At 37.7% G+C, this 27,773-nt stretch overlaps 1 protein-coding gene across 2 annotated transcripts in view; it reads right to left on the bottom strand.

Annotated features, from left to right (window-relative positions):
- MSH3 (mutS homolog 3) overlaps window positions 1-27,773 on the bottom strand; it is a 181,933-nt gene that overhangs the window by 114,236 nt on the left and 39,924 nt on the right. For both annotated transcript variants that reach the window (XM_020290125.2, XM_020290126.2), the window contains exon 9: window positions 42-154. In XM_020290125.2, coding sequence (XP_020145714.2) covers window positions 42-154 — 113 coding nt within the window. The remainder of the gene's footprint in view (window positions 1-41; window positions 155-27,773) is intronic.

Raw genomic sequence — 27,773 nt, 5'->3', positions numbered from 1 at the left:
CGAATCACTTCAATTTGAGGATATATGGGGAAAATATTTACCTTTTATGTCAACTATATCTTTCGCATAAAACTCCATAACTGTCTGGAAAGCATGACTGTATTCAAAATAAATGTTGTCCATCCTTTCTACTCGAATTCTGTCGTCCCGTACACTGAAAGAAAACAAGGAAAATTTCAAAGATAATTATCCATTAATTATGTGTATTTAAGTCTTGGCCAGAAAAATAAAAAGAATTAGATAAAGACTCATTCCTCAGCCTGGCGCGGTGGCTTACGCCTGTAATCCTAGCACTCTGGGAGGCTGAGGCGGGCGGATTGCTCGAGGTCAGGAGTTCAAAACCAGCCTGAGCAAGAGCGAGACCCCGTCTCTACTATAAATAGAAAGAAATTAATTGGCCAACTAATATATAGAGAAAAAATTAGCCGGGCATGGTGGCGCATGCCTGTAGTCCCAGCTACTCGGGAGACTGAGACAGCAGGATCATTTGAGCCCAGGAGTTTGACGTTGCTGTGAGCTAGGCTGAGCACAACACTCACTCTAGCCTGGGCAACAAAGCGAGACTCTGTCTCAAAAAAAAAAAAAAAAAAAAGACTTATTCCTTGAAAAAGAGGAGAGAAAAAAATATCATATTACTTTTTTAATCAATGGATATTTTATATCACCTAGCATATATCAAGTGCTTTGTATCATTCAAAAAGAAGAACTCCTTGAAATTAAAGTAAATTACATTAATAAATATGAAGGGAGAAAAACTGGAAAGCATCATTTTGATTTAATTACATTATTTGTTTAAATGCTCTAGCAATAGAACACAGCATTGAGTAATTCTTTGAGGGGCTTTTTGCTAAGTCCATTTCTGTCACAGTCTCCAGTCAAACACAGAAAATTAGGTTAACTCTCACTCTTTAAAGTGATTCTACAGTCTTTTTAAAAATACACATAAAAATTTGCCTAAGTGCATAAACAAAAGCATCTCCTCCGTGCTGGGTAGTGCATTTTCTTTTCCATTTTCTATATTTTCTTGACTCCCCACTTCCTCCACGTCTCCTTTCCTTACCACTTCAATCCCATGACTGTTGTCTCCCCTGTTAACAGCCTAAAATAAGTCCTTCCACATACAAGCATTATATATGCTTATACATGTCACTACATTATAAAAATGGGATGACATTATATACACCAGATATACATGTGTCTGGTTTCACTAGAAACTTATTGGGATTTGATCAGATGTGTAATGAATTAATTAGGAAGGAAATATATCTTAACAAATGAATATCCCATTGTTAAAGATGGTAAATTTCTCTGTTTACATCTTTTATATCTAATAATAAATGTTTTGTAATTTTCTCCTTGAAGGTTTTACATAGCTTTGGTTGTGCTCACTCTTAGATATGTACACATTTCTCTCTTGGGTGGGGCCCAGCATCAAGGGATTCTTATGCACACTAAATAACCACTGACCTACCCAAATAAAATAATGGTGATATAATAGTAATTAATAGATGATAGGAAAGAGTATTGACAGAGTACTTGCTTTGGAAGCTTATCTTATATATTGATATGGTATGATTTAGGAATATAAAGTGTCTGTAAAAAATAGAGCTACACTATGAACATCTGAGTTAAGATGATCTAGAAAGTTTCCAAGCTTTTTTCTTTGACTCTCTATGCAGACCCCTTCCTTGGCTCTCTAAAAAATTGAAGACAGACTTCAAATAATCCTCAGCACCAAACTAAAGCAAACTCTTTCTATTTTCATGACATCCCTTACTGAACAAAGAGATTCTATGATCTGGTTTGAAAGTTCAACTACAATACCTTATAATAAATAAACAATAGGAAAACTTCATTACCTATTCTGTTTAACAACTAGGTTAAAAATCTGAAAGATTTATGACTGAAAAATCTAAAGCTTATTTATATTTATTTCTACTTTACCAAAAAAAGTTACCAGAAACAAATTTTCATGGGCATATGCCACATCAGCCAGGTTCCCACTCTTAGTTTACAATCTAAGACAACAGACAATAACGTGGTAGACATACACAAAAGATACAAAAAATACAGAAAGACACACAAATGGCTATGCCTCATCACAAAAGGAACATCCTCCCTCCCTTCCTCCTCCATCTTATAAATAAGTAGAAATGTTATCATTTTATAATGATAAAGTATTATCAACAAGTATTTATCATTTTTTGCTGTTTTTAAGATTTTATAAAAATAGTTGGTTGTTCTATCCAAACAACATAGTTCAGTCTCCCCAGATACTTCCATAAAACTGAATTGAATAGCCAAACCGAAGTCCACAAATAAAATATACTAAAATATGGCTGCATCTCAAAATATCCCCAAGAACTTCAAAATGCAAGCAGGTTGGACAAACAACAGACAACAGTAAAATACACATGCTAGTAGTATCCACATAGGAAGAAGCAGATAGAAGCCAAAGAACACTTAACAATCAGAAAACAGAGGCCAGGCACAGTGGCTCATGCCATAATCCCAGCTCTTTGGGAGGCCACAGCAAAAAGATTACTTGAGACCAGGAGTTCAAGGCCAGCCTAGGCAATATAGTGTGATACCATATCTACAAAAAATAAACAAATTAGCCAGGTGTGGTTGTGCACACCTGTAGTCCTAGCTATACAGGAAACTGAGGTGGGAGGATTGCTTGAGTCCAGGAGTTCGAGGTTATAGTGAGCTATGATCACACCACTATATTCCACCCTGGGCAAGATACCTATTTTAAAAGGGAAAGAAAACAAAACAGGAATACCACAAAAAAGCAATCAGATACACACTAGAAAAGTGTGGTAAGACATTGTGAGTAGCTGAAACTGGAGGTGAGGGTTGTACACTTGATTAATAGTGAGTACAAGAAGTTCAGAGTAAGGTCTGAAGGGGCTTTAGAAGTCTAGGCCCTATGAACTCACAAAACTGTGCAAAGAACTCTCTCAGGACAAAGCTTACACTGAGGAGAAACTCCCATCAACAGAATCCAAAATGAGTAGAAAAGGGATAACAGAGTCAAAATAAAAAAGATAGAAGTACTACAAAACAAAGCTAGGAGAAAAGTGAGCTGCCATGTTTTCAAATACTTGACAATGTACAGCAAAATGGATGAAACTCAAAAACATTATGCTAAGTGAAAGAAATCGAGTCAAAAAAACTATATACTGTAAGATTCCACATATATGAAATTCTTAAAAAGGCAAAACTATATTCATGGAAAATCATTAATTGCCTGGGGCCAAATGTGAAGGGAGGTGATAAATTATTAATACAAAGGGACATGAGGAATTTTATTTTGGTAAAGGTATTGTTCCATACTTTGAGTGTGGTAGTGGTATTTATACAACTGTATAAAATCATAATTCAAACCATACACTTAAAGAGAACTGTTTATGATAATACTTTATGTTTAAAAAAAAGCCACTGGAATCATGAAATTAGAAAAGCTATACTGAACCCATACCTCTTTTGAAAGTTCAGGAAAACTAATTTCACATAAAAATGAGTAACAGAAAAGGATCAAGGTCAAATCCTGTAAAAAGTTATGATAAGAAAAAGGAGAGTAAGCACAGTAACAACTCTACAGACAATAGAGGCATATCAGATGATACATCCAGAAAACATGAAAACTCATTTAAAATTAAGACAAGCTAAAAAAAAAAAATCATTAACTAAATTTAGAAAAATCTCAGAAATGAACTGGTACAACTCAGAAAATTAGAGATAAACTGCCTGATGATGAAGGACAGACTAGAAGGAACACAAAACTGAATTAATACTATAGATAAGTAGAAAATGAAAAGGGGAAAATTTCTCGAAGTCAAAAAGAAATGAAAAAAGATTTAGAAGATTGGAAGAAAGTAATAAATACAGAAGGTAGGCAAAGAAGATCAAAAACATGTATATAAAAGAGCACATAATATACCTGGGGAAATCAATCCAGAAAGACCACCCCAAGAAATAATCACTCTTTTATGTAAGGCAGAAAGAAAGACAGAGGATCGCCAAACTTTAACAGCAATGTTTTATGCTAGAAGGCAACAGATAACATATTTAATATACTAGAAAAAGCAAAACCGTAAGCCAAGAGTTTTATATGTAGCCACCATACCTTCCACGTATAAAGACCACAGACAATGGTAATCAAAGTATGGTCACCAGACCAACAGCATCGCCACTACCTGGGAACTTGTTAGAGATGCAAATTCTCAGGCCCCAGCCCACAGGTACTGAGTCACAATCTGGGAGTAAGGCCCAGCAGGTAATTCTGATACACACAAAGGTTTAAGAACGACTGTACCAGAGAATGAATTTCAGACAATCAAAATAACTAGAGACACACTAAAATAAGAATTGGTGAGGAGAATTTAACATATATTTGCTTGGGGAACTAAAACTCGATGAAGGCTATAAGAAGGTATAGTATATAACAGTTACAAGCTCTAACAATGCAGATGCATTACAACTATGAAATAAACAGAAAGAAACAAGAGTATACTCAACAAAATTTTAACTGTTTTCAGTGATCTATACTATTGGTGGTCATATTAGCATTGCTACTCTGAAAACATGTGTAATGTGGGATGAAGCAAATTAAATATGTGATATTCTGATGATAAAAAGCAAAGTACTTACTTAAGAACTAGAATTGTCAATATGGGGAGAAAAATGAAGATACAGACATAAGACTGAAAAGGTTAAATAAAAACTTTTTAGCCCTGAATTTGAATCAGTGGTATTTTTTATGAGTTCTTAATATAGTTTATCTTTAAAATATGTATATTCCCTAGCTCTGTCCACTGAAAAGGCCTAGCAATAATGACCTATCCAATAAAGAGAGCCTTCCCAGTGCACAGATTATGGTTTTGAAATGCCATTTCCTACTGAAAGAAACCAGGGTTTATTGGAGAAATGATAAATTCTACATTTGGGATTGAAAATGTTTAACATGAACCTAGAATATCTTGTTATACCAAAAAGCAAAAAAAAGCTACTACTGAGGCCATGGCAAAATGACACAAAAGCCAACTTGAAAAGGCTCTCAGTGGCCAACTATCAGCCAATTTGAGCATCAGGAAGAACAGCAACTGCAATGAATCAAAACATATTACATATGTTTAAATCCATGAGTTCATAATGACACTTTAAAAAGCAAGACATTTTCATCACTGAGTACCAATGGCTACTCAATTCACTAATAGAGCCAATTATATGCCTCCTAATGAAAAAATATAATGAAGTCATCTTGCTCCTCCATAAAAAAAAAACAAAAAAAAAACTGAATCTAGCCTCTCAATTCAACTACCAATTTATAGAAAATAAATAGAAACATGTTAAAACACAATGGAACATAATCAGCAAAATCCAGACTGTGGAAAACTCCACAAGGAAAACAATTAAGTTTCTTCAACAAATAAGGGGATAAAAACAGATAGGAGAAGAAACCTGTAGATAAGAAGAGGCTTTAAAAGACATTTTAAAAAGAAGCTGGGTCTAATGGCATGCCCCGTAGTCCAGGGTTCTCAGGAGGCTGAGGCAGGAGGATTTCTTGAACTCAGGAGTTTGAGGGTTGTCTTAACAACACAGCAAGACCCCACTTCTAACTAAAATTTTTTAAAAATTAGAAAGACATTTTAAAAAGAAACTAGTAAAACTAAGCTCTGAAGATGTACGCTTTGGTGACAAAATTATGAAGAAAATTAAGTAATAACAATCAAAGTAAAGATCATGGTTACTCTGAAGGCTATGACTAGGAAGAGGCAGAGAAGCTTCTAGAGCAATTGCTGAAATTCTATTCCTGGACTGGATGGTGGTTTCAGGGACCTTCTTCTATATTTATTAGGCTGTTTCCTGTATTTGTACCATATTTTAATTTTTTTTCAAATAAACACAAGATTCCAATTTTACTGCTTTTTCCTAAAATTAATTTACTTCAAAGGCCATTTTTTACTTTTTACTTTAATCTAAGAGTCTGTTTTATCTCATAAGCAACTACCAATGTTCCATTATCATTCTGAATTGGAAAATGCTTTGACAGTATGGAGACTCTTCAAAGAAATAAATGTAGATTTACCAATCAATCTAGTAAACTGACTGCTGGGTATCTACCCAAAGAAAAAGAAGTCATTTTATAACAGAAGACACCTGCACTCAAACGTTTATCACAGCACAATTCATAATTGCAAAGATGTGGAATCAACCCAACTGCCCATCAATTCATGAGTGGATTAATAAAATGTGGTTTATACACATACACACACACACACACCATGGAATACTACTCAGCCATAAAAAGGAATGAAATAATTTTGTTTGCAGAAACTTAAATAGAACTACAGACAATTATCCTAAGTGGAAGGCCGGGCGCGGTGGCTCACACCTGTAATCCTAGCTCTCTGGGAGGCCGAGGCGGGTGGATCCTTTGAGCTCAGGAGTTCGAAACCAGCCTAAGCAAGAGCGAGATCCCGTCTCTACTATAAATAGAAAGAAATTAATTGGCCAACTAATATATATAGAAAAAAATTAGCCGGGCATGGTGGCGCATGCCTGTAGTCCCAGCTACTCGGGAGGCTGAGGCAGCAGGATTGCTTGAGCCCAGGAGATTGAGGATGCTGTGAGCTAGGCTGACGCCACGGCACTCACTCTAGCCTGGGCAACAAAGTGAAACTCTGTCTCAAAAAAAAAAAAATTATCCTAAGTGAAGTATCTCAGTAATGAAAAAACAAACACCTTACTTCTCACTAATAAGTGAGAGCTAAACAACAGGAACAAAGGGGCATGAAAAAATATAAAAGATATTGGAAACCAAGAAGAGGGAGAGAGGAAGTGGGTGTGAGATAAAAACTTACCTACTGGGTACAAGGAACACTGTTCTGGTTCCTTGTTATGCATTATGCAAGGTATCCATGTAACAAAAACACTTGTATTCTCTTAATATTTTGAAATTAATTTTTAAAAAGACCATAAAAACCTATAAAGATTAAAAACCCAAATATATTTTAATATAAAATACTGAAAAAAAAGAGAATCAACCTTTAGAACAGAAGTGAATCATGCAAAACTATTTCTCTGAATAAAAATTTACTGAAAACTTTTTTACTTAAAAAATAAATATAAAGCAGTTGAAAGATAAGTGTACAGTGGGGAAAACATTTAGCATTTTTCATTAATCAACATGATTCTGAAAGACAGTCTGCATAATGTTTTTAAATATTCACAGGCATATCTACCAATTGATCTTATGGCTAATAACAGAATAAGTTTAAAAAATACTTAGTAGATGGGAGATGGGGGAGAAGAGGGGGCAGTGGGGAGGAAAGGCAGGGGAAGGGGAGAAGAGAAACAAAAGAAAGCAAAGAAAGAAAGAAAAAGTTAAAAAATAAATTAACGTGGCGATTTGGCCCCCATCACTTCTCTAACCTCATTTTCTTCTACTCTCACCTTTCTTACTTCTGTTCTAATCTTACTTCTGTTCTAATCACACTGACTGTTCCTCAAATACCAAAGTCCTCAAATACCTTTGCACCTACTTTCCCTCTGCTCAAAATACTCTTCTCAAGATAATCACATGGCACCGTCCCTCCTTCAGGTCTACATTCAAAAGTCATTTCAGTGAGACCATCCCTGATCATCTTGTGTAAAATTGTATTCCTCACTAGAATTTATGAGGACAAGGACTTTTGTCAATTTTATTTCTGCTGTACCCAATGCCGGGAACAGTGCCTGGTACTAAATAGTGCTCAATCTATATATCATAGTATTGCTGAATGAGTGAATAAATGAGTACCAGTTCCAGAACTATATCTCCCCTTGATATAGGCAGCTTTATCCTTATTTTATTACAAAAATGAGTAAATTGAGCTTTGAGAGATTAAGTAGAATGCCCAAAGTCACAAAGAGATAACAGATTAATAGATATTCAAACCCAGAGTAGCTGGCTCCCACAGCTTTATCTGTTCTACTACAAGCCTAGGGAGGCACAAGCTCATTCAGGAAGGAACTCAAGAGAAAGGATTTTCTCCCCATCTGTGGTGCTGAAGAAGGATTTTTCTACCTTAATCCACTGGGGAGAGAATATCAAAATAACTATTGCAAATCTCGTGTCAATTTTTATCTACCTGTAGACTCCCTTAATACCTGGATTTTTACAAGTCTATAGTAAAGTTATTATCTAGCAACTCAAAAAGCAATGAATGACTTTACATGAGCTCTGCAATGTTTTTAGACAAGTTCCTAGAGTGAACACAAGAAACAGCTGGTATTCAATTACTTTTCTAATTAAAATTGTTTGATAAGCAGATAAGGATTTAGAAACCCATTACATTTGACAAAAATGGACTTGTCAGTTATCCCTGAAGCTTTCATGGAAGCATTACAAGAATGTTAAACTTATCTTTCTGCAATCTGTATGTTAAACATCCTCCTGCAAACATTTTTTTCAAACTGGTTAAAATTATAAAATCTCATATCTGTATTTTTCTAGATTTTAAAAAGTCATAATAAACTCAAATTACTGTACCTTTGAAACAAAAATCTATTTGAAAATTCCATGTACAAGTAATATCCTACCAGAATTCTGTTAACCTAGATTTAGTAAAATTTTCACTTTAACCTTTTCACATGTAACATGGCTCTCTATTGCTAAAAATACTGGTGGTTTCTGAAAAGTTAAATGGTGATGAAAAACTCTTTCACAGAACTGTCAATCTTGATTCCCTCAAACTGTAATCTGTGGAATGCTTGCAACAGAATTACCTATCACGCACATTAAAAGCACAGACTCCACACCCCAAATGTACTAAGTCTGAATTCCACAGGGAGTTAGAGAGGGAGCATTTTCATTTTTAACAGGTTTCCTAGGGTGAGTCACGGGCAAACTGCAGATTGAGAACACTAGTCTACATGAACAATGCTGGTAGCCATCATAGGACAAAATGGAAATGGAAATCTCCCAAGACATGTATCCAATGATAGTCTATGTTCCAGCTGATTTACTAAAGGTAGACCAAAAATATCTTTTCACTTAAAAAAAATTAAGGTAGTCATCTATGGTCATATAACTGACCTGGGTCTAAGAAAATTATAAAGCCAAATTCCTTTTATTACCCTCTACAGAGGCTATGTGTGGCCTGGGGCTGAAGCCTTGTGAATGCAGAAGAGACTGAACAGAGGCTGTGCACCTCCTTGGGCCCAGGGGGGCAACTCCCCTTCTGTCCGTGATGGCAGGGCTAACATCAGGATAGAGGTCTCAGTCCACTCAGTGGGATATGCCAAACTGGACTGTTTTAAATTAAGACTTTTAATTTTTTAAAAAATCCATTTCACATGAAGCATGCTTCTCTGTTGTCAAATACATTGTTTTTGAAAAATTAAATGGTGAAAAAACTCTCTCAACAAGTGTGGAGCCCACACTGAAACAATAGAACTTCAGACCCAATAATATCTTTTAATGTCAACTTGAACATAAAACTGGTGACTCTCTGGTGTCAAATAACAGACCACCTACAGAGATTCTGAACTAATGTTCAATTGTGAACAACTAAATGTCAGCTTACCAATTTTATGACATATACTGACTTTAGAAACTAATTTTTATAGACAAAAAGAGCCTTATTAAAGGCTGACAATCTACTGTGGGAAAACTCACAAGGCCTCTTCTGACTAAGTGCTTACTGGTAATAATACTAATTAAGTTCCAAACTGAGTAATTAATTCTCTCCTCTTAAGACAAAATGAAATAGAGTCCTTGATTGAATGAGACAGACAATATAACATGGTTATAATGTCCCTATATTAGAATTAGTATGAAATGTAGTAATTTTATCAGTGTTCACAGAGGGGAGGGCCTATCACCACTTTCTTTGAAGACTAAAGGCATTATGTGAAATTATAATTCTAAACACAACCACTAAAACAAAAATATCAGAATAACCTCATAAAAACAAAGAAATCAGACCACATAGTCAAGGTTATTGAAAAGATATAAAAATAGAAAACACCACAAATAATGTAGACAAACTAATATCAAATATATCTGACATTAATAAAGGATATGGGCTAAACTCATCTGTTAAAAGAAAACTAACTTCTGATTGGATTAAAAAAACACAAAAAAGATCCTCAAAACCTCTATGCTACAAATAGGAATGCAACTTAAAGTAATTCAAATAGGTTAAAAATAAAAGAATAGCTGAAAAAAGTTGCCCATAGATACTAGATAAATACAAATAAAAAGTATGAGGCCAGATCTTATTATCAGGAAAGATGGCATTCAGAACAAAAAGCATTAAATAGGACAAACAGGTACTTTTATAACAATAAAAGACAGAGGAAAAACTTCCCTCCATACCATTTTTAAAGACTTTTAGTTTTCTAAACCATTGAAATATACAACTTATTCAAAAAGCAAAACTGTTTATCAAAAGAGAGAGAGAGAGAAAGGAAAGGAAAGAATGGATTATAAGATTTATGCAGGAATTCCCAAGAGATGTTCTTCCACTTCCCTGGACTTGAACCTGGGAGGCTGGGAGTCCAGGGACAGAGCAGCTGGAGCCATTCTGCCACCTTGTGGAACATAAGTGAACACAGGAACAAAGAAAAGGAGAACTACTTAAATCTAGCCAGGTCTGATTCCAGCCTACCTTCGAGTTTTTCACATAAGAGCCACAGATCATCAACTTAAACATTTTTTCAATAAGAACTCAATAGAAAGTGTGGGATTTTCAAACAGAAAAAGGAAATTGTGTCCAGAGAAGGAAGTGGACACAGACAGCTTCTTAGAAAGATGGCAACCTCTAATGACGTCCACAGCCAACAGTGAACCAAGGTGAGGAAGACCTAGTTGGACAGTCAGCTGGCAAGTCTGCTTTAGAACAAACCAACAGGGAGACAGAGTATGTGTCAAAGATTCTGGAGACTAGAAGAACCCCTCCTCATCAAGCAAAGGTGAAAGGACCTTGGTCAAGTTAGCACAGGGAATCAAAAATTACAAGCAGATTTAGGGCCCAGGGCCCTTAATGATTAAAGAGACCTGAGGTAAAGAAACACACCAGGACCTACCCCTAGCCTCCACCCAAAAGAGAAGAGGCCTGTTTGGGAGCAAGGGAAAATTGAGAATTTCCCCAATATGGGAACTCCATGGGGCCTGCTTTAGAGCCAAGAAGTCTGAATCAAATCCCTAGTTTTGCCACTTAACAATTGTATAACCTAGACAAGATACTTAACATCTCTGTGCCTGTTTCCTTATCTTCAAAATCTGTATTAAAACAGTGGCTTCCTCATAAGAGTGTTTGTAAAGATTAGATCAGTCGCCGGGCGCGGTGGCTCACGCCTGTAATCCTAGCTCTTGGGAGGCCGAGGCGGGCGGATTGCTCAAGGTCAGGAGTTCAAAACCAGCCTGAGCAAGAGCGAGACCCCGTCTCTACTATAAACAGAAAGAAATTAATTGGCCAACTGATATATATATATAAAAAATTAGCCGGGCATAGTGGCACATGCCTGTAGTCCCAGCTACTCGGGAGGCTGAGGCAGAAGGATCACTCGAGCCCAGGAGTTTGAGGTTGCTGTGAGCTAGGCTGACGCCATGGCACTCACTCTAGCCTGGGCAACAAAGTGAGACTCTGTCTCAAAAAAAAAAAAAAAAAAAAAAAAAAAGATTAGATCAGTCAATAAATTTAAAACCTTTAAAACAGTACCTAATACATAGGGTCAGCTACTGCTATTACTTATAACATTACTGCTGTTTAGAATGAGAGACAGAGTTAGTCGTGTGCTCAAAGGAAAAGAAAGGAGAGAGTTTTAGAATAGATGTAATTGGGCAGGACAGGCACAAAGCAAAGAAGCTACTACCAGAAATACGAAATGTTTTCAGTAGCTATCAAGTTTTGTCTCAAATAGCACCTTTTTCAATCCAGGGGAACAGAAGCTAAAGGCTAGGAAAAGCCATTAATGAGTGATTTCAGAAGACACTGCCTCCCCCCAATACCACTTCATCTACTTCTGTTGTTTGAAATGCCTTTAAATAGACATAACGCATTTTCATTTCACAAGTAGAAACAAAAGAAGTTACTTAAAAATAATTTAAATAGCAGTCATCAAGGCTTATCTATACTAAAGTTATTTTTAAACATAAGAAAAATTAACAGAAGCTGTTAAACTCTAAAATTGATTACTTAAGATGGTACCAGTTGTTCAATATATGTGCTTTACCAAATGTTTCACAAATTCTATTTAGCTCAGTTACACACAGAGTCATCTATTTTATATTCATCTCTAATTGGGTCTACCATGAAGAAGTTGGCATGGTAGGTTTCTAGCGCTTCCATTCCACCCTGTATTTCTAATATGTGGTAAATAACTACTGAGACAAAAGACTGAAATAAAAAATTTTTAAATGACATCCTAAGAAGTTAAACTCTAAATTATTCACCATAGGCACGTAAAAATCTAGGTCATTTTTCAAAGTCAAATACCAAGTAAACCCTTTGCACCAACATAATTCAATGCTGATACAACAGTCTTTCTATAAGTAGTGTGAAACAACGGTAAATGTATGGAGAAAAATGAACTTCAACCCCTACCTCATATCATGATGCCCTCAAATTAAATCAAAATATGTAACATAGCAAGAAGTAAAAGCTAAAGCTATAAAACTTCTAGAAGAAAATATGAGAAAATCTTCATGACAGAGTAGGCAAAGATTTCTTAGGACACGAAAAGCACTAGTCACCATAAAGAAGAAATGGATACATTTGACATCGAAATTAAAACTTTCTCTTCTTCCAAGGTCATAAAGAAAATTAAAAGGCAAACCACAGACTGGAAGTAAATATTCACAATACATATATCTGACAGAGGATTTTTATTCAGAATATATAAAGGATTTTTATAACTTAACACAAGCAATCCAAGTCTTAAAATGAGCAAAAGATATATATGAATGGATAGCCAGTTAGCACAGGAAAACATAACTGGTCATCAAGAAAAAGCAAATTAAACCAAAATGTGATACTATACACTAACTAGAATGGCTAAAATTTAAAAGACTGGCAATATCAAGAGTTGGCAAGGATGTGAAGCAACAACAACTCTCACACACTGCTGGTAGGAAGGTAAAGTTGTGGAACTACTCTGAAAAATATTTTGGCTATTTCTTATACAGTAAATATATACTTCCCCACATAACCCAGCAATTCCACTTCTAGGTATTTACCCAAACTAACAACATATGTCCATGAAAAGACAAATACTCAAATGTTCTTAACAGCTTTACTGAAAATAGCCCAAAGCTGGAAACAACACAAATGTTCAGTAATAAATAAATTTTGGTACATCAATATGATGCAATACCACTAAACAATACAAAGGAATGAACTACTGATACACCCAACATGGATGAATTTCATAGGCATTTATGCAGAGTAAAAGGGGCTGGACACAGGAGAGCACACACTGTATTGGTTTCATTTATGTGAAATTCTAGAACAATAACTCTTCTATAGTGACAGAAACCAGACCATTAGTTGGAGTGGGAGGTGAAGGTGGGGAGAAAAATGATGGTAAAGAGAACAAGGAACATTTTGGAAAGATGGAAATGTCCTATATCTTAGTTGAGATGGCAGTTATACTGATTTGTTTATCTGTCAAAATTGATTGACTCATACTTCAAATGTGTAAATTTTACTGTATGCAAATTATACCTGATTTAAAGTGATTAAAAATAAAACTTTTGATATTTGCCATATATAATTTATAGCTAAAGATTTTCTATTAAAAAATCTGGGAGAAGGCCAGGTGCGGTGGCTCACACACTCTGGGAAGCCGAGGCAGGTGGATTGCTCAAGGTCGGGAGTTCGAAACCAGCCTGAGCGAGACCCTGTCTTTACTAAAAATAGAAAGAAATTAATTGACCAACTAAAAATATATATAGAAAAAAAATTAGCCAAGCATGGTGGCACATGCCTGTAGTCCCAGCTACTCGGGAGGCTGAGGCAGTAGGATCGCTTAAGCCCAGGAGACTGAGGTTCCTGTGAGCTAGGCTGACGCCACACCACTCACTCTAGCCTGGGCAACAAAGTGAGACTCCGTCTCCAAAAAACTATCTGGGAAAAAACCCGAAATCCTGTGCAAATGTGTATTCCAAATACATTTTTAAAATAAGATTCTAATTCCTCTATTTACTCAGCAAAATGGAATGGTGAGAAGTAACTCCTCTCATTTAAAAAAAAAATATTTAACTTTAAAAAGTACAGTCCAAATTTACATGCTTTGAGATGATCATAGCTTAAATGTCATCTAGTATTTATATTTAAATATATCATACAATCATCCTAACACATGGTAAATCTTTACACTTCCTATAGTTCAAAAAATATTTTCAATAGCAAAACAAAATTACCTATATTTGCCTTTGAGAAGAAGCAAAAGAAACCATATTTTTCTAAGAACTCTACACTATTACATAATCCTGAAGAATACTATCAACATTAAAACATTTTCAGATCAGTGGAAATTCTTCTCATTTTTTCATGCACGATTAGAAGCATTTTCTCAGCAACTGACACAAAAGCAAAAACATTTCAATCAGATCATATGCCTTTTTTTGAGACAGAGTCTCACTTTGTTGCCCAAGCTAGAGTGAGTGCCATGGCGTCAGCCTAGCTCACAGCAACCTCAATCTCCTGGGCTCAAGCGATCCTACTGCCTCAGCCTCCCGAGTAGCTGGGACTACAGGCATGCGCCACCATGCTCGGCTAATTTTTTCTATATATATTTTTAGTTGGTCAATTAATTTCTATTTTTAGTAGAGACGGGGTCTCGCTCAGGCTGGTTTCGAACTCCTGACCTCGAGCAATCCGCCTGCCTCGGCCTCCCAGAGTGCTAGGATTACAGGCGTGAGCCACCACGCCCGGCCTCATATGCCTTTTAAGTCTGTAAGTTCATTAATAAGCTCATGCCTGCCTCAGAAAGTCTAAAATAACTAATCTTTCTAAACAAATATTTTTCTCTAGAAGTACAATTTTCCTAAGGAAGAGCTGTTTAAAAAAAAAAAAAAAAGAAGAAGAAGAAGAAGAAATCAAGAGATTTATCTGGAATTCATGGTACAAATTATATACAAGTAACCCATCAACTAAAAGATGTTTCCTTCTTAGTTCAAGTCTACGTTTTATATGCAATTACCATAGGGATAAATGGATTGCAAGAGGGGTACAGAAGAATGTCCCTGCCCTATGTCACGGCTTAATTTGTGTGTCCCCATAAAATTGAAATGTGGAAGTCCAAACCCCCATACAGAATGGGACCTTATTAAGAGATAAGGTCTTAGCCGGGCGCAGTAGCTCACGCCTGTAATCCTAGCACTCTGGGAGGCTGAGGCGGGCGGATTGCTCGAGGTCAGGAGTTCGAAACCAGCCTGAGCAAGAGCAAGACCCCGTCTCTACTATAAATAGAAAGAAATTAATTGGCCAACTAATATATATATAAAATTAGCCGGGCATGGTGGCGCATGCCTATAGTCCCAGCTACTCGGGAGGCTGAGACAGAAGGATTGCTTGAGCCCAGGAGTTTGAGGTTGCTGTGAGCTAGGCTGACGCCACGGCACTCACTCTAGCCTGGTCAACAAGTGAGACTCTGTCTCAAAAAAAAAAAAAAAAGAAAGAAAGAAAGAAGGTCTTTACAGAAGTAATCAAGTTAAAGTGAGGTCATTAGAGTAGGCACTAATCTGACTAGTGTCCTTATAAAAAGTGGAAATTTGGAGACAGACACACATAGAAGGAAGCTGATGTGCAGAGACACAGGAGGAAGGTGGCTGTCTACAAGCCAAGGAGAGGCCTGGAATATATATATCTCTCCTTCACAGCCCCAGGCCGGGCACGGTGGCTCACACCTGTAATCCTAGCACTCTGGAGGCTGAGGCTGGTGGATTGCTCGAGGTCAGGAGTTCCAAGCCTGAGCAAGAGCGAGACCCCGTCTCTACTATAAATAGAAAGAAATTAATTGGCCAACTAATATATATAGAAAAAATTAGCCGGGCATAGTGGCGCATGCCTGTAGTCCCAGCTACTTGGGAGGCTGAGGCAGGAGGATCCCTTGAGCCCAGGAGACTGAGGTTGCTGTGAGCTAGGCTGACACCATGGCACTCACTGTAGCCTGGGCAACAAAATGAGACTCTATCTCCAAAAGAAAAAAAAAAAGAAGAAGGAATCAGTACTGCTTACACCTTGATTTTTTACTTTTAGCCTTCAGAACTGTGAAACAATAACTTTCTTTTTAAGCCACTCAGTTGATGGTACTTTGTTACAGCAGCCTAGGAAACTAATACATTCCACTGAAAGGGTCAACATCTATTGAGAGAAACATGTTTATGAACAAACCAGAACATCAAGCACACTGAGAGGAGTACTATGGTAGCAGTATCTTTACTCAGACCACAATTCTGTGGTCTCATTGTACATGACCTATTTAGTGCATGGCAATTAGTCTGATGTAGCTAGAGCCCAGAGTAAGGGACAAGGGACCAGACTGGAGGAAGGGTGTCATACTCCTGGCCTCGGGTATATGTTACCTTACACAAGCAATGGGTTTGCAAATAGAACTTCTGTAAAATGGATCATTTTAACCTTTTTTGCATAATTTGTTACTTAAATACATTAAATCCAATTAGAATTTGAAAATATCTAAAAGACTGCAACTGAAAATCTCTCTGGAAAACAAAATCACCACCTCCTTATTTGCCTTGTGTCTAAATCCTGATTTTTATATACAAGAATTGGGTTACTAGGCAAAAAAACACCTGTAATCACTCAGATCAGCATGGCCTAGAGCAGGGGTCCTCAAACTTTCTAAACAGGGGGACAGTTCACTGTCCCTCAGACCGTTGGAGGGCTGTTGGAGAGTGCGGGGCACATTCCACACACGTGCACTGTGGGCCCAGGACGAGTCAGCTGCTAAGCAGGACAGGCAGCGGCGGCAAAAACATCCTGCGGCCGGATAAACGTCCTCCGCAGGCCGCATGTGGCCTGTGGGCCGTTGTTTGAGGATCTCTGGCCTAGAGCCTCTGAAAACAACATTAGGAAAATCATACAGATACCTTAAGCCACAAAGAGAATTCTGGAAGATGATGCTGCACTCACTGGAGGGCAGGTAGAACCAAATGGGAAAAGTGTTGAGTTTTCTACTTTGTAGGTTAGGGGAAAAAAAAAACATACATACTTCATATCACCAAGGCCCCAGATGACCACTGAATTCCACGATTGTTTTCTACATTTAGCCAGTATTTAAGTTTATAATTTACTTTCAAGAAAGTCATTCTTCAGGGACCAAGTAGGCAAGGACAGTAGGAGGCCTTTGTAAGACTGAGGGAAGGGAAGTGACCCATGGCTATGGCAGCACTGACAGACCGACGATGCAGGTTGTGGGTGTGGAATAGATGAGGAAACCACTCCAGATCAGGATACTTCAGCAGGAGTGTCAAAGGGCAGGGCTTCTAAGGAAGATGCTTCCTCCCAAAAGGCCACTACAGCATGTGTGGCTTGGTCTCAAGACATGTTACAGCTGGTTGAGCACCACGAACATACCCTGCACAGAAACCATTCTCATGTGCTTCTTGGCCCATCACAGAATATTCCTGAGATCATGAACAAAATCAGGATGCCCACTCTCTGCACTTGGATTCAGTACTATACTGGTGTTTTATGTCAGTAAAGCAAGTCAGTAAAGCAAGAAAATGGGGTGGGGGTTAATCGTTCTTTATATATTTGCAGAACATGTGAGCATATTAGCACTTTGACAAAGGTACTATTACACATTCCTGAAGTAAAGTCTTTATGCTGTTGGTACAGAGGAAAGAAAGCAGAAGGCAGGAAGCAAGATGGAGGCTTCTCTCCCTCTGGAAGCACATATTTCAATGTGCACAGGACCTCAGAATTAACCTAAGGAAGCCATTTGTTCTGCAGCTGCAGGCAAATGACAGAGTGTGATAGGAGGCTAAGCTACGTGTCTCTCTGTAGGAATAAGTGGGTGGGAGGGAGGCAGAAAGTGACAATCAACCTACAGGCCAGGCTGTTCCCACTGTTCTCTGAAAGGCAGAAGAAAGAGAATTTTATTCTGTATGGGTGGGCAATCTCTTGTCTTACTCAATTTAATCACCCACAAGTAAACTTTGTGATATCTGGGGGTTGATAGTTAAGAGTTACATAAAAGACTGTAAAGTATACTTACCTATAAGGTAATTCATACATAAATGATACCCTGACTTAGTAACTAGAAATTGCTCAGACTTAAGAATGGCAGTAATCACTTTATCAAGTGCTTCCCAAGTGCCCAATATTTCCATCAGAACCACAACTCGAATGGACATTCCTAAGCCTGTCATTTTTCAGCTAGTTTAAAAAATTAGGCAGAAGAAACTGGACATCCAAGGGAGAGAGGCAGTGGTCTAATTCCAGTGAACAGCTACAGATTAAGAAAAGGTTCTTCAAAGCCATGATCCACATTAAGAAATACATTTGACATCATTATCCAATGCCCACACATATTGATCATGTATTACTTTCCTATTGCTACTGTAACTAATTATCACAAATTTAGTGGCTTAAAACAAACACATTCATCGTCTTACAGTTCTGTAGGTTGGGATTCTAACAGCATTCCTATCAGGCAAGGTTAGGTTCCTTTGTGGAGGCTCCAGCAGAGAATCTGCTTCTTTGCCTTTTCCAGCTTCTTTAGCTTGTTGCCCCTTCCCTCATCTTCAAAGCCAGCATCAGCAAGCAATCCTTCTATCACATCACTCTGACCCTCTACCGCCCTCTTCCACATTCAAAGGACTCATGACTTAATTAGTTCCACATGGATAATCCAGGCTTATATCCCTATCTTAAGGTCAGCTGATTAGCAACCTTAATTCCATCTGCAACATTTTAATTGCCCTTTGCCATTTAACATATTCACAGGTTCTGGGGATTAGACAGTAAATTTTCTGGCAGCCACATTCAAAAGCTAAAAAAGAAAAAGGTGGGGGCCATCATTCTGCCTCCAACAGATAGATAATGCTACTTCACCACCTATGTCCATTTCCTCAATTTTTTTTTTTTTTTTGAGACAAGGTCTTGCTCTGTCACCTGGGCTAGAGTGCAGTGGCTTCATCACAGCTCACTGCAACCTCAAACTCGGGCTCAAGCGATCCTCCCCTCTCAGCCTCAGAAAATGCTAGGATTACAGGCATAAGCCACTGCACCCAGCCCTATTTCCTCATTTATTAAATGAACATAATAACAGTAAGTACTTCAAAGAGTTGTGAAGATGATGAGTTAAATTCCATTAGACCATTAAAATGGTTACAAAATGCACTACATATGTAGTAAGAACCTGATTAGCTATTTTTCACAAATTCTTATTTCACCTTTGTTTAAACTTTTCTCTCATTATGGAATATACTTTCCCTGAAATCTATCTAGTTAAGTGCTATCCTTCTAGGCCCATCTCTTGTTTGCAGCTGCTCTACATTCTATAAAGCTGCATTACCTAGTACAATAGCTACTAACCACATGCAGTAATATGCACTCAAAAGGTGGCTAATTGAGATGTGCTATTAGTGTAAAATACACACTGGATTTTGAATAGTATGTAAAACAGAATATGAGGAATTGGTATGTTTGTCAGGCATGGTGGCTCATGCCTGTAAACCCAGCACTATGAAAGGCCAAAGTGGAAGGATCGCTTGAGGCCAGGAGTTCCACACCAGCCAGGGCAACATAGCAAAACTCTGTCTCTACAAAAAAATTTTAAAAATTAGCCAACTGTGGTACTGCGCATCTGTAGGCCTAGCTACTCAGGAGGCTGAGGCAAGAGAATCCCTGGAGCCCAGGAGTTTGAGGCTGCAGTGAGCTATAATCACACCACTGTACTCCTGCACTCCAGCATGGGTGACAAAGACCCTGTCTCAAAAAAAAAAAAAAGGAATTGGTATGTAAAAAAGAATGTAAAAGAATTATATGTTGAAATGACAAATGATAATACTTTGGATATGCTGAATTAAACAAAATGTATTTTTAAAATTAATTTCACCTGTTTCTTTTTATTTTTTTTTTCTAACATCCCTCTTGATCTTTTTATCTTTATAATGTGGCTACCAGAAAATGTAAAATTATGTATATGGCTTACATTTGTGGATCACATTATATTTCTACTGAACAGTGCTGCTCGAGACAGAATTATTCTCTTCTCTTGTAACACTTAGTTTGCTTCCCTATAACAGTACTATGTCAATCTGCTTTGTACTGGAGCGATTTATATATGTGCTGGCTCTCCAAGAAGATTGGTCGCCCTTACTGGGAAGGGTCATGGACTTTTTAATATCAATAAGATCCATGGTAATTTTACAGTAAGTTCTTTGTGAAGTTGAATGGAAAGGAAAATGTTACTTAATGTATTATTTGGATACATTATTTCGTTTATCATTAACAGGAATGCCCAGAAGTAAATATGTTCCTCTTTGAAGCAACTTTTTCTTGGGTTCAAGTCAGAATTAGGTTGTTCAGCAAATGGAAAATAATAGTTTCATGAAACAACACTTAGCTTATTGTATAGAATACACTCAGATATCATTAACTCTATTCTACTTCGTTTTTTTAAAGTGGTAATCACAACCCATAAAATTGTTTTGAATTTTGTTTTCACTAATGGCTCATGACCACAGTTGGAAAAGCACTGCCCTGATGGGTCAGGTACAGACATTCCTGGCTGGACACAAACCATCTTAAGGATGTCATATGACACTTAGCACTCCTCTGTTCCCAGTGACTCCCACCAGGTAAGGACTAACCCTGTGGTATGGTCATGGTCCACCACAGTCATCAAGGAAGGCATGCAGACCCACTCATTGTGCATTCTTCTCTCAACCTGCCTTCATATTAGGGTTGGGGGCAATCTAGTACACCCACATGGTGTGTCCCAGGTCCATGTCCATTCCCATGAGGTGCCACGCCCAGCTCAGCCTGGCCAGGAAGAGTTGGTCAGAGCTGAAGGTACAAAATAAGAGAGAAAGTTCATGATGGCACTGAGGGAAAGTGTCCTAGATCTTGTCATAGAGTATTCTGGACTGCTAAGGGGGTGGGGAGAATGGAGCTCCCATGCAAACCTAGAAAAAATGTTATCAACCTAGGTATTATGTATATTAAGTCAAACATTTTCTTTATATATATATATATATATATATATATAATTAAATATCAGAAATTTTCTTAAAGAAGGGGTTGGGGTAGAGAGCAAAAACATGTAGAAGTAAAAAATACCAGGACTTCATAGATTTTTATTGCTCTAGGAATCAAGACTTGGGGTAAAGGCTAAAAAGAACTCATAAAAAGAAGATGGGAGTGGGATGAAATTCCTGGACTGAAAACAAGAGAGAATAATCTCAGAGTAAGCAGGAAAAAATAATATAAATTAGTAAGAAATCTCCCCTCAGCTGGGAGGTTTGACAGGAAAGAGTCACTGAAAAGACTAGAGGAACGAGTCTAAGTCCACAAAGGCAAAGAGGGGCTCTGAGGCAAGCTAGGCTCAAGTCGTGACTTAAGGTAGAAAATGAAAGGAGCTTTGCTAGCAGGGAAGAGTGAAAGAAATTTCTCTTTGAACCATGGGAAAGAGAAGGAAAAAAAATACTGAAAGACATCCTGAGGACAGATAGTAACTGCATTAAGAGTTGAATTAAGGGAATTTCTGCCTTTTACACTACTGTCAGGTTACAGTTTAATGAGAGCAGAAGGTGGACTTACCAGCATCAAACAGGACTGTGGCTCTAGTGGGCTTTGCCACTTAACTACCTAAGTGATCTTGCAACTTCAAGAGGTTTTTCTAACACCTCAGTACCTCTGCCCCTCACTGTAAAATGAGAATAACCATCCTTTCTTCAGAGGGTTGGGTAAGAGTCACTGAAACCATGAAGAATGTGTCTGGAGCATAGTAGGGACTAAATCCTTCCCTTCATCTCTTGTTTTTCCTTTTCCTTCCTTTCCCTTCAGCTCCTACCTTGCAACTCATACTACTGCCCTTTGACTTCACCTGAAATAACAGAGTCCCTTGATATTTAGTGCAGGATTTTTTTTTTTTTTTTTTTTGAGACAGAGTCTCACTTTGTTGCCCAGGCTAGAGTGAGTGCCATGGCGTCAGCCTAGCTCACAGCAACCTCAATCTCCTGGGCTCAAGCGATCCTACTGCCTCAGCCTCCCGAGTAGCTGGGACTACAGGCATGCGCCACCATGCCCGGCTAATTTTTTCTATATATATTTTTAGTTGGTCAATTAATTTCTTTCTATTTTTAGTAGAGACGGGGTCTCGCTCAGGCTGGTTTCGAACTCCTGACCTCAAGCAATCCTCCTGCCTCGGCCTCCCAGAGTGCTAGGATTACATGTGTGAGCCACCACACCCGGCCTTAGTGTAGGATTTTTTTTAAAGATACTAATAATAAATAATTTAAAAGCATTTTTTGGATATTAATATTCACAACACAAACCTTGAGAAAAACCATGAGAAACAAAATGCTTTAATTAGAAGTCTTTATGCAGTTAAATCTTCAACCTCAAATGAACAGGTGTATTTACAAAAATTAAATAGAATTAGTAAAACAAACGCTACACACCTCACACGATTGCTTCCAAACTTTCTGTTCAAGCAGTCTGGCCCCGGCACTGTAGTAACTGGTAAGGGTCCTCTTCCAGACTCCTCCAATGCTATTTCTTCCTATTCAACTACTTTCAAAAAATCTACTGCATGTACATTCCATTTATTCTTTTCAAATAGACATATTCCTGAGGATATAGACTCAGTGAAAATGTACAAACAAGCTTGTTATTTAATAAACCCTATAGCTCTTAGAAAATAACTATTATCTGTTAACATGTTTTAAAATCTGGATTTTCATAACTTAAACCCATTGAAAGTGCTAACTAGATATACAAAAAGTACTAGGACCAAGAAAACTACTGAAAATACAATGTCATTTCCACCAGGGAAGAAATCATTAATTTTTAAAAAGAAAATTAATATAGAACAGATTTTTAATACTAAGAACACTTTCTCTTTAAATGTCTTCCCAGAGACATTTTCCTACTGTGTACAAGATGTATTTCTGCTATTTAAGACACTATCATCTCTATTACCACAATTTTCTAATTCTAGATTTAAGAAATAGTTATCTGAAATTATCATCTAATAAACATAATGAAATAGAATGACAAAGGAGTCACCTTTATATTTACCTTCTACTCTAGAAATGAAGAATGAGGAATATGAGGAAGACAAAATATAAATATAAAGAAAAAAAAGATTTCCTATGAACATCACAACAGAAAAGGTTTCAAGTGCCAGAGATAAGGTTAAGGCCTAGTTGTCATTAATATCCATCTTTAAAATAGTTATTTAACCCCTTATCTAAGATAACTTAACCATGTAGATTCTATTAGTACTTACTGTAAAGGAAGGTCCATGGAAATGTCAGGATGATTAAATTAATTTAAAGTAACATTTAAAAAAATGTTTTAAAGAATAAAAATGGAAAAAAATGATAGGAAATTAATATGACCTTCCCAAAAGCAGCAAATGAGTTGGCTATATATATATATATATATATATATATATATATATACCATGTAAATATAAGTTGATCATATATGTGATATGTATGGACTTGCAGCCATTACAACAATCCTTTTATGTTTATAAAACCCTAATCATTTTTCTTAAGAAAAACAGGAGATACCTATTATTCTCCTTATTCTAAATATCACTTATTAAATCATTCATTGACCAAATATGTAAGTACCTGCTATGTGCAAGCTACTACAATAGGTGCTAGGGACAAAAAAGGTGATGATATAGTTCTTGTCACCAGCCATCTCAGCTCAGTCTTTATCATAGGAAACTCTTTATGCAAACCCTGTGTAATAAATACTACTTTCTCTCCATTGTCTCACACTTGATTCACTTTCACTTTAAACACCTTTTCTTTCCAAACCCCACATCTGTCCTTCCTCAGGCTGCCATGTTCACCCTGGCAGAGCAGCCCAACCAAACTAGTTTCTGCTCCATAAGAAAACCACTCTCTGACAGGTCCATCTGCCTGGCTGCCATTCTTCCAGCCTCAGTTCTAACATACTCCTTTGGGAAACCTCACCTGAGTCCTTCAGGCAAAGCTTATGAGACCTTATCAATCAGCACTTTCATTATATAATTGTCTATTTCCAAGACTACCTCCCCGACAGACTATAAGAACCTGGATAGTAGGGATCTTATTCATTTTTGTATCTTCACCACCTAATAACAAACTTGGCACACAGCAGACACCCAATAAATGTTAAGGATGAATGAATGAATGTACAATAATGTGCAACTCAGACGATGTATCAGTAAATTGAGAATCTACTGGAAAAATCTTATCAGTACAGAGATATTTTAAGAGATAAAAAAGGATAATCAATTGGGATTTACTGCTAGCTATCTAAATTAATAAAATAGAGTTGAAGGCAGAAAAAAGTGCCTTAAGAAAGGTGAGCTACTATGAAAAATAGAGAGTAGTTCATCTTTAGGGAGCTTAAAACACCCTTTCTGGGCTCTAAATTCATCATCTATATTTCTTTATAACTCAAGCTTGGATTTTTTTTTTTTCATTCAAACAATGGTACCGTTTATACCAGATTTACTTCAAACAGCATCTGAATGACAAGAAGTAGATAATGTGACACACATTGTCCTAAAATTGCTCCAACACATTTCCTTAACTTCAGTCATTTCCCCTCCACCTGATATTGCCACATCTGCAGGCACATCACTACTGTGACCTAATAGTTCTTGTAAATCAACTCACATTTTTAACTCAAATGCCAACTTAAGAATCTTTCTATGCCATAAAAATTTATGAAATCACAGGTTTGATTCACTAATTATACTTTTTAATATACCTTAAGTAAATATAATATTTATCTATGAAAGTAAAAAATATTTATTTGTGAACCACTTAAACTTCTATCAGGTAAGTAAATGAGGTGTGACATGCCTCTACTGGGGTGACCATGCCCTGGATCACTCAACTCACCACATTTCCTATTTTGGGCCATCCCTCTTACAACCTGGGGCTCTGCACAAAATTTATGCCCTTCTCTGGGCTCTCTGAATTCACTTGGGACTGAGGTTCCTTCGACTACTTTTGATTTTTAACTTTAATACTTAATTTTTCATGTGTAATAAACCAGAAAGGAGAAACTTTATAATTAGGAAACATGACCTAATCATCATAACAGCACTCTGATGGAAAGTTGGCAAAACTTTACTGCAAATTTTTGTATGCTGAGACTGTTAATTCACCAAGGAATGGGACAGAATTTTCCCCGTTGGCTGTGCTTTTAAAAATATTCTAACATGCTTAAACTTTAAGTGACACTAAAAATTAAAAAAACAGTTTTAAAATCATAAAAATTTTGAAAAGGGCTGGGCGTGGTGGCTCACACCTGTAATTCTAGCACTCTGGGACGCCAAGCCAGGAGGATCGCTCAAGGTCAGGAGTTCGAAAACAGCCTGAGCAAGAGCGAGACCCCATCTCTACTAAAAAGGGAAAGAAATTAATTAGTTAACTAAAAATATATAGAAAAAATTAGCCGGGCATGGTGGCGCATGCCTGTAGTCCCAGCTACTTGGGAGGCAGAGGCAGGAGGATCACTTGAGCCCAGCAGTTTGAGGTTGTTGTGAGGTAGGCTGACACCACGGTACTCTAGCCTGGGCAACAGAGTGAGACTCTGTCTCAAAAAAAAAACTTTAAAAGAAGGGAGTTTTCTTTTTCTCTTAACCAGATTCACACATGTACAAAATTTAATTCTACTTTAGTAAAGATTTGTACATTGGCATGATCGATATAATCAAAATGCTAATTTTATTTAGATTAAAATAACACCAAAGCAGCAAAGTTTATTTATACATAAAGCAATCTCTAAAATAAGATCTTGGACTAGAAGAACTTCTGCTTCTGGGAAGAAGGAACAGACGTGGTTTTCCCTATTCCTCCTGCTAAGCACAATTCCCTGCACATTACATACAAAACAAACATAAGATGACTCTAAAAAGTGAACAGAAAGCAGACCAGCTAGGGAACGTGGGATCTGAGGAATGACAAGGTGGTGAGTTCCCTGGGTTTACTTCTTGGCACATATAAACCAGACTTGGAGCTGAAGAATCTGACAGCCCAGAAAGACCAACAGGCACAGATAAAAAAAAAAAAAAAAAAAAAAAAAAAAAAAGCCCCAACAAGCCTGCTCTCCCTAGACAAACATCCAGGAAAGGACAGAAAACTTTTAGCCAATAACCACTCTATGCCAGCCAGCCAAACACTACAGAAAAACCAGTGGTCCCACTCCTACCCACAAGAGCAAAGGCTAGGGGGATGGAAGGGCTAGATTTCCCTTCTCATCAGACTGAAATAAGGCACTCCAAACCCCCACTGGGGTTGTGTTGAGAAGACCAAATAGGAAACCAAGACTTTCATCCCTTCTGGCCAGTAATGAGGCCTTAACCCCCCAAGGTGTCAGCAGAGACATGAAGTAGGTAGCCTGGACTGCCACTCCCACCTGGCAGTAAAGAGGCTCTCCGCCTCCTCCCTGCAGGGGTGGTGTCAGAGAAGACCTAGTAGACACCACATGGGGAGCAGAAACTCCCACACCCACCCAGCAATAACAAGAAGTGCCTACCTCCTTCAAGTGTCACCAGAGGCCACACAGGGAACCTGGACTTCTACTGTGTTTCCCCGCAAATAAGACCTACCCATAAAATAAGCCCTAGCAGGATTTCTAAGCATTTGCACAATATAAGCCAAAAATAAGACCTAGTGATGGGCGTGGCTACGCAGTGCATCTGCACAACCCATCTGCACACTCATGTATTTTGTCACGGTTTAGTAAAGAGGACGAGCAGCCCCTCTCATCTGCCCTATGAGAGCTCTATTGCTGGACATTAAAGACCGGGGCCAATGGTTCTAAAGGAAATAGAGTCACAAGATATTCAGGATGGAATTCAGGGTTTGGAGAGTTACGATGATGTTCCAGAAGAAGATGACTTAACTATATTTGAATAAATGTATATTGCTGTGCCGTACTTAAAAAAGTAACACATCCCCTGAAAATAAGCCCTAGGGTGTCTTCTTGAGGAAAAATAAATATAAGACCCTGTCTTATTTTCGGGGAAACACAGTACCTACACCTGGCAATAATGAGGCAGTAACCCCAACCTACTGAAGCAGTATCAGAGAAAGCAAGCTGAAACAAAAGGCTTAAATAAGATCCAGATTCTTGTAGCATAATATGAAAAAGCATAGCTTGCAACCAAAAATTATTCATCATACCAAGAATCAGGAAGATCTCCAACCAAATGAAGAAAGACAATCAGGCCAGGCACGGTGGCTCACGCCTGTAATCCTAGCACTTGGGAGGCCGAAGCGGGAGGACTGCTCGAGGCCAGGAGTTTGAAACCAGCCTGGGCAAGACCCTGTCTCTACTATAAATAGAAATTAATTGGCCAACTAATATATATAGAAAAAATTAGCCAGGCATGGTGGCACATGCCTGTAGTCCCAGCTACTCGGGAGGCTGAGGCAGCAGGATTGCTTGAGCCCAGGAGTTTGAGGTTGCTGTGAGCTTGGCTGACGCCACGGCACTCACTCTAGCCTGGGCAACAAAGCGAGACTCTGTCTCAAAAAAAAAAAAAAAAAGAAAAAAGAAAGA

Source organism: Microcebus murinus, chromosome 11, assembly GCF_040939455.1.
Source record: "Microcebus murinus isolate Inina chromosome 11, M.murinus_Inina_mat1.0, whole genome shotgun sequence".
NCBI classification, from domain to species: Eukaryota; Metazoa; Chordata; class Mammalia; order Primates; family Cheirogaleidae; genus Microcebus; species Microcebus murinus.
Note: the sequence above shows the minus strand (reverse complement) of the source record. Positions and strands in the feature narration are given on the sequence as shown.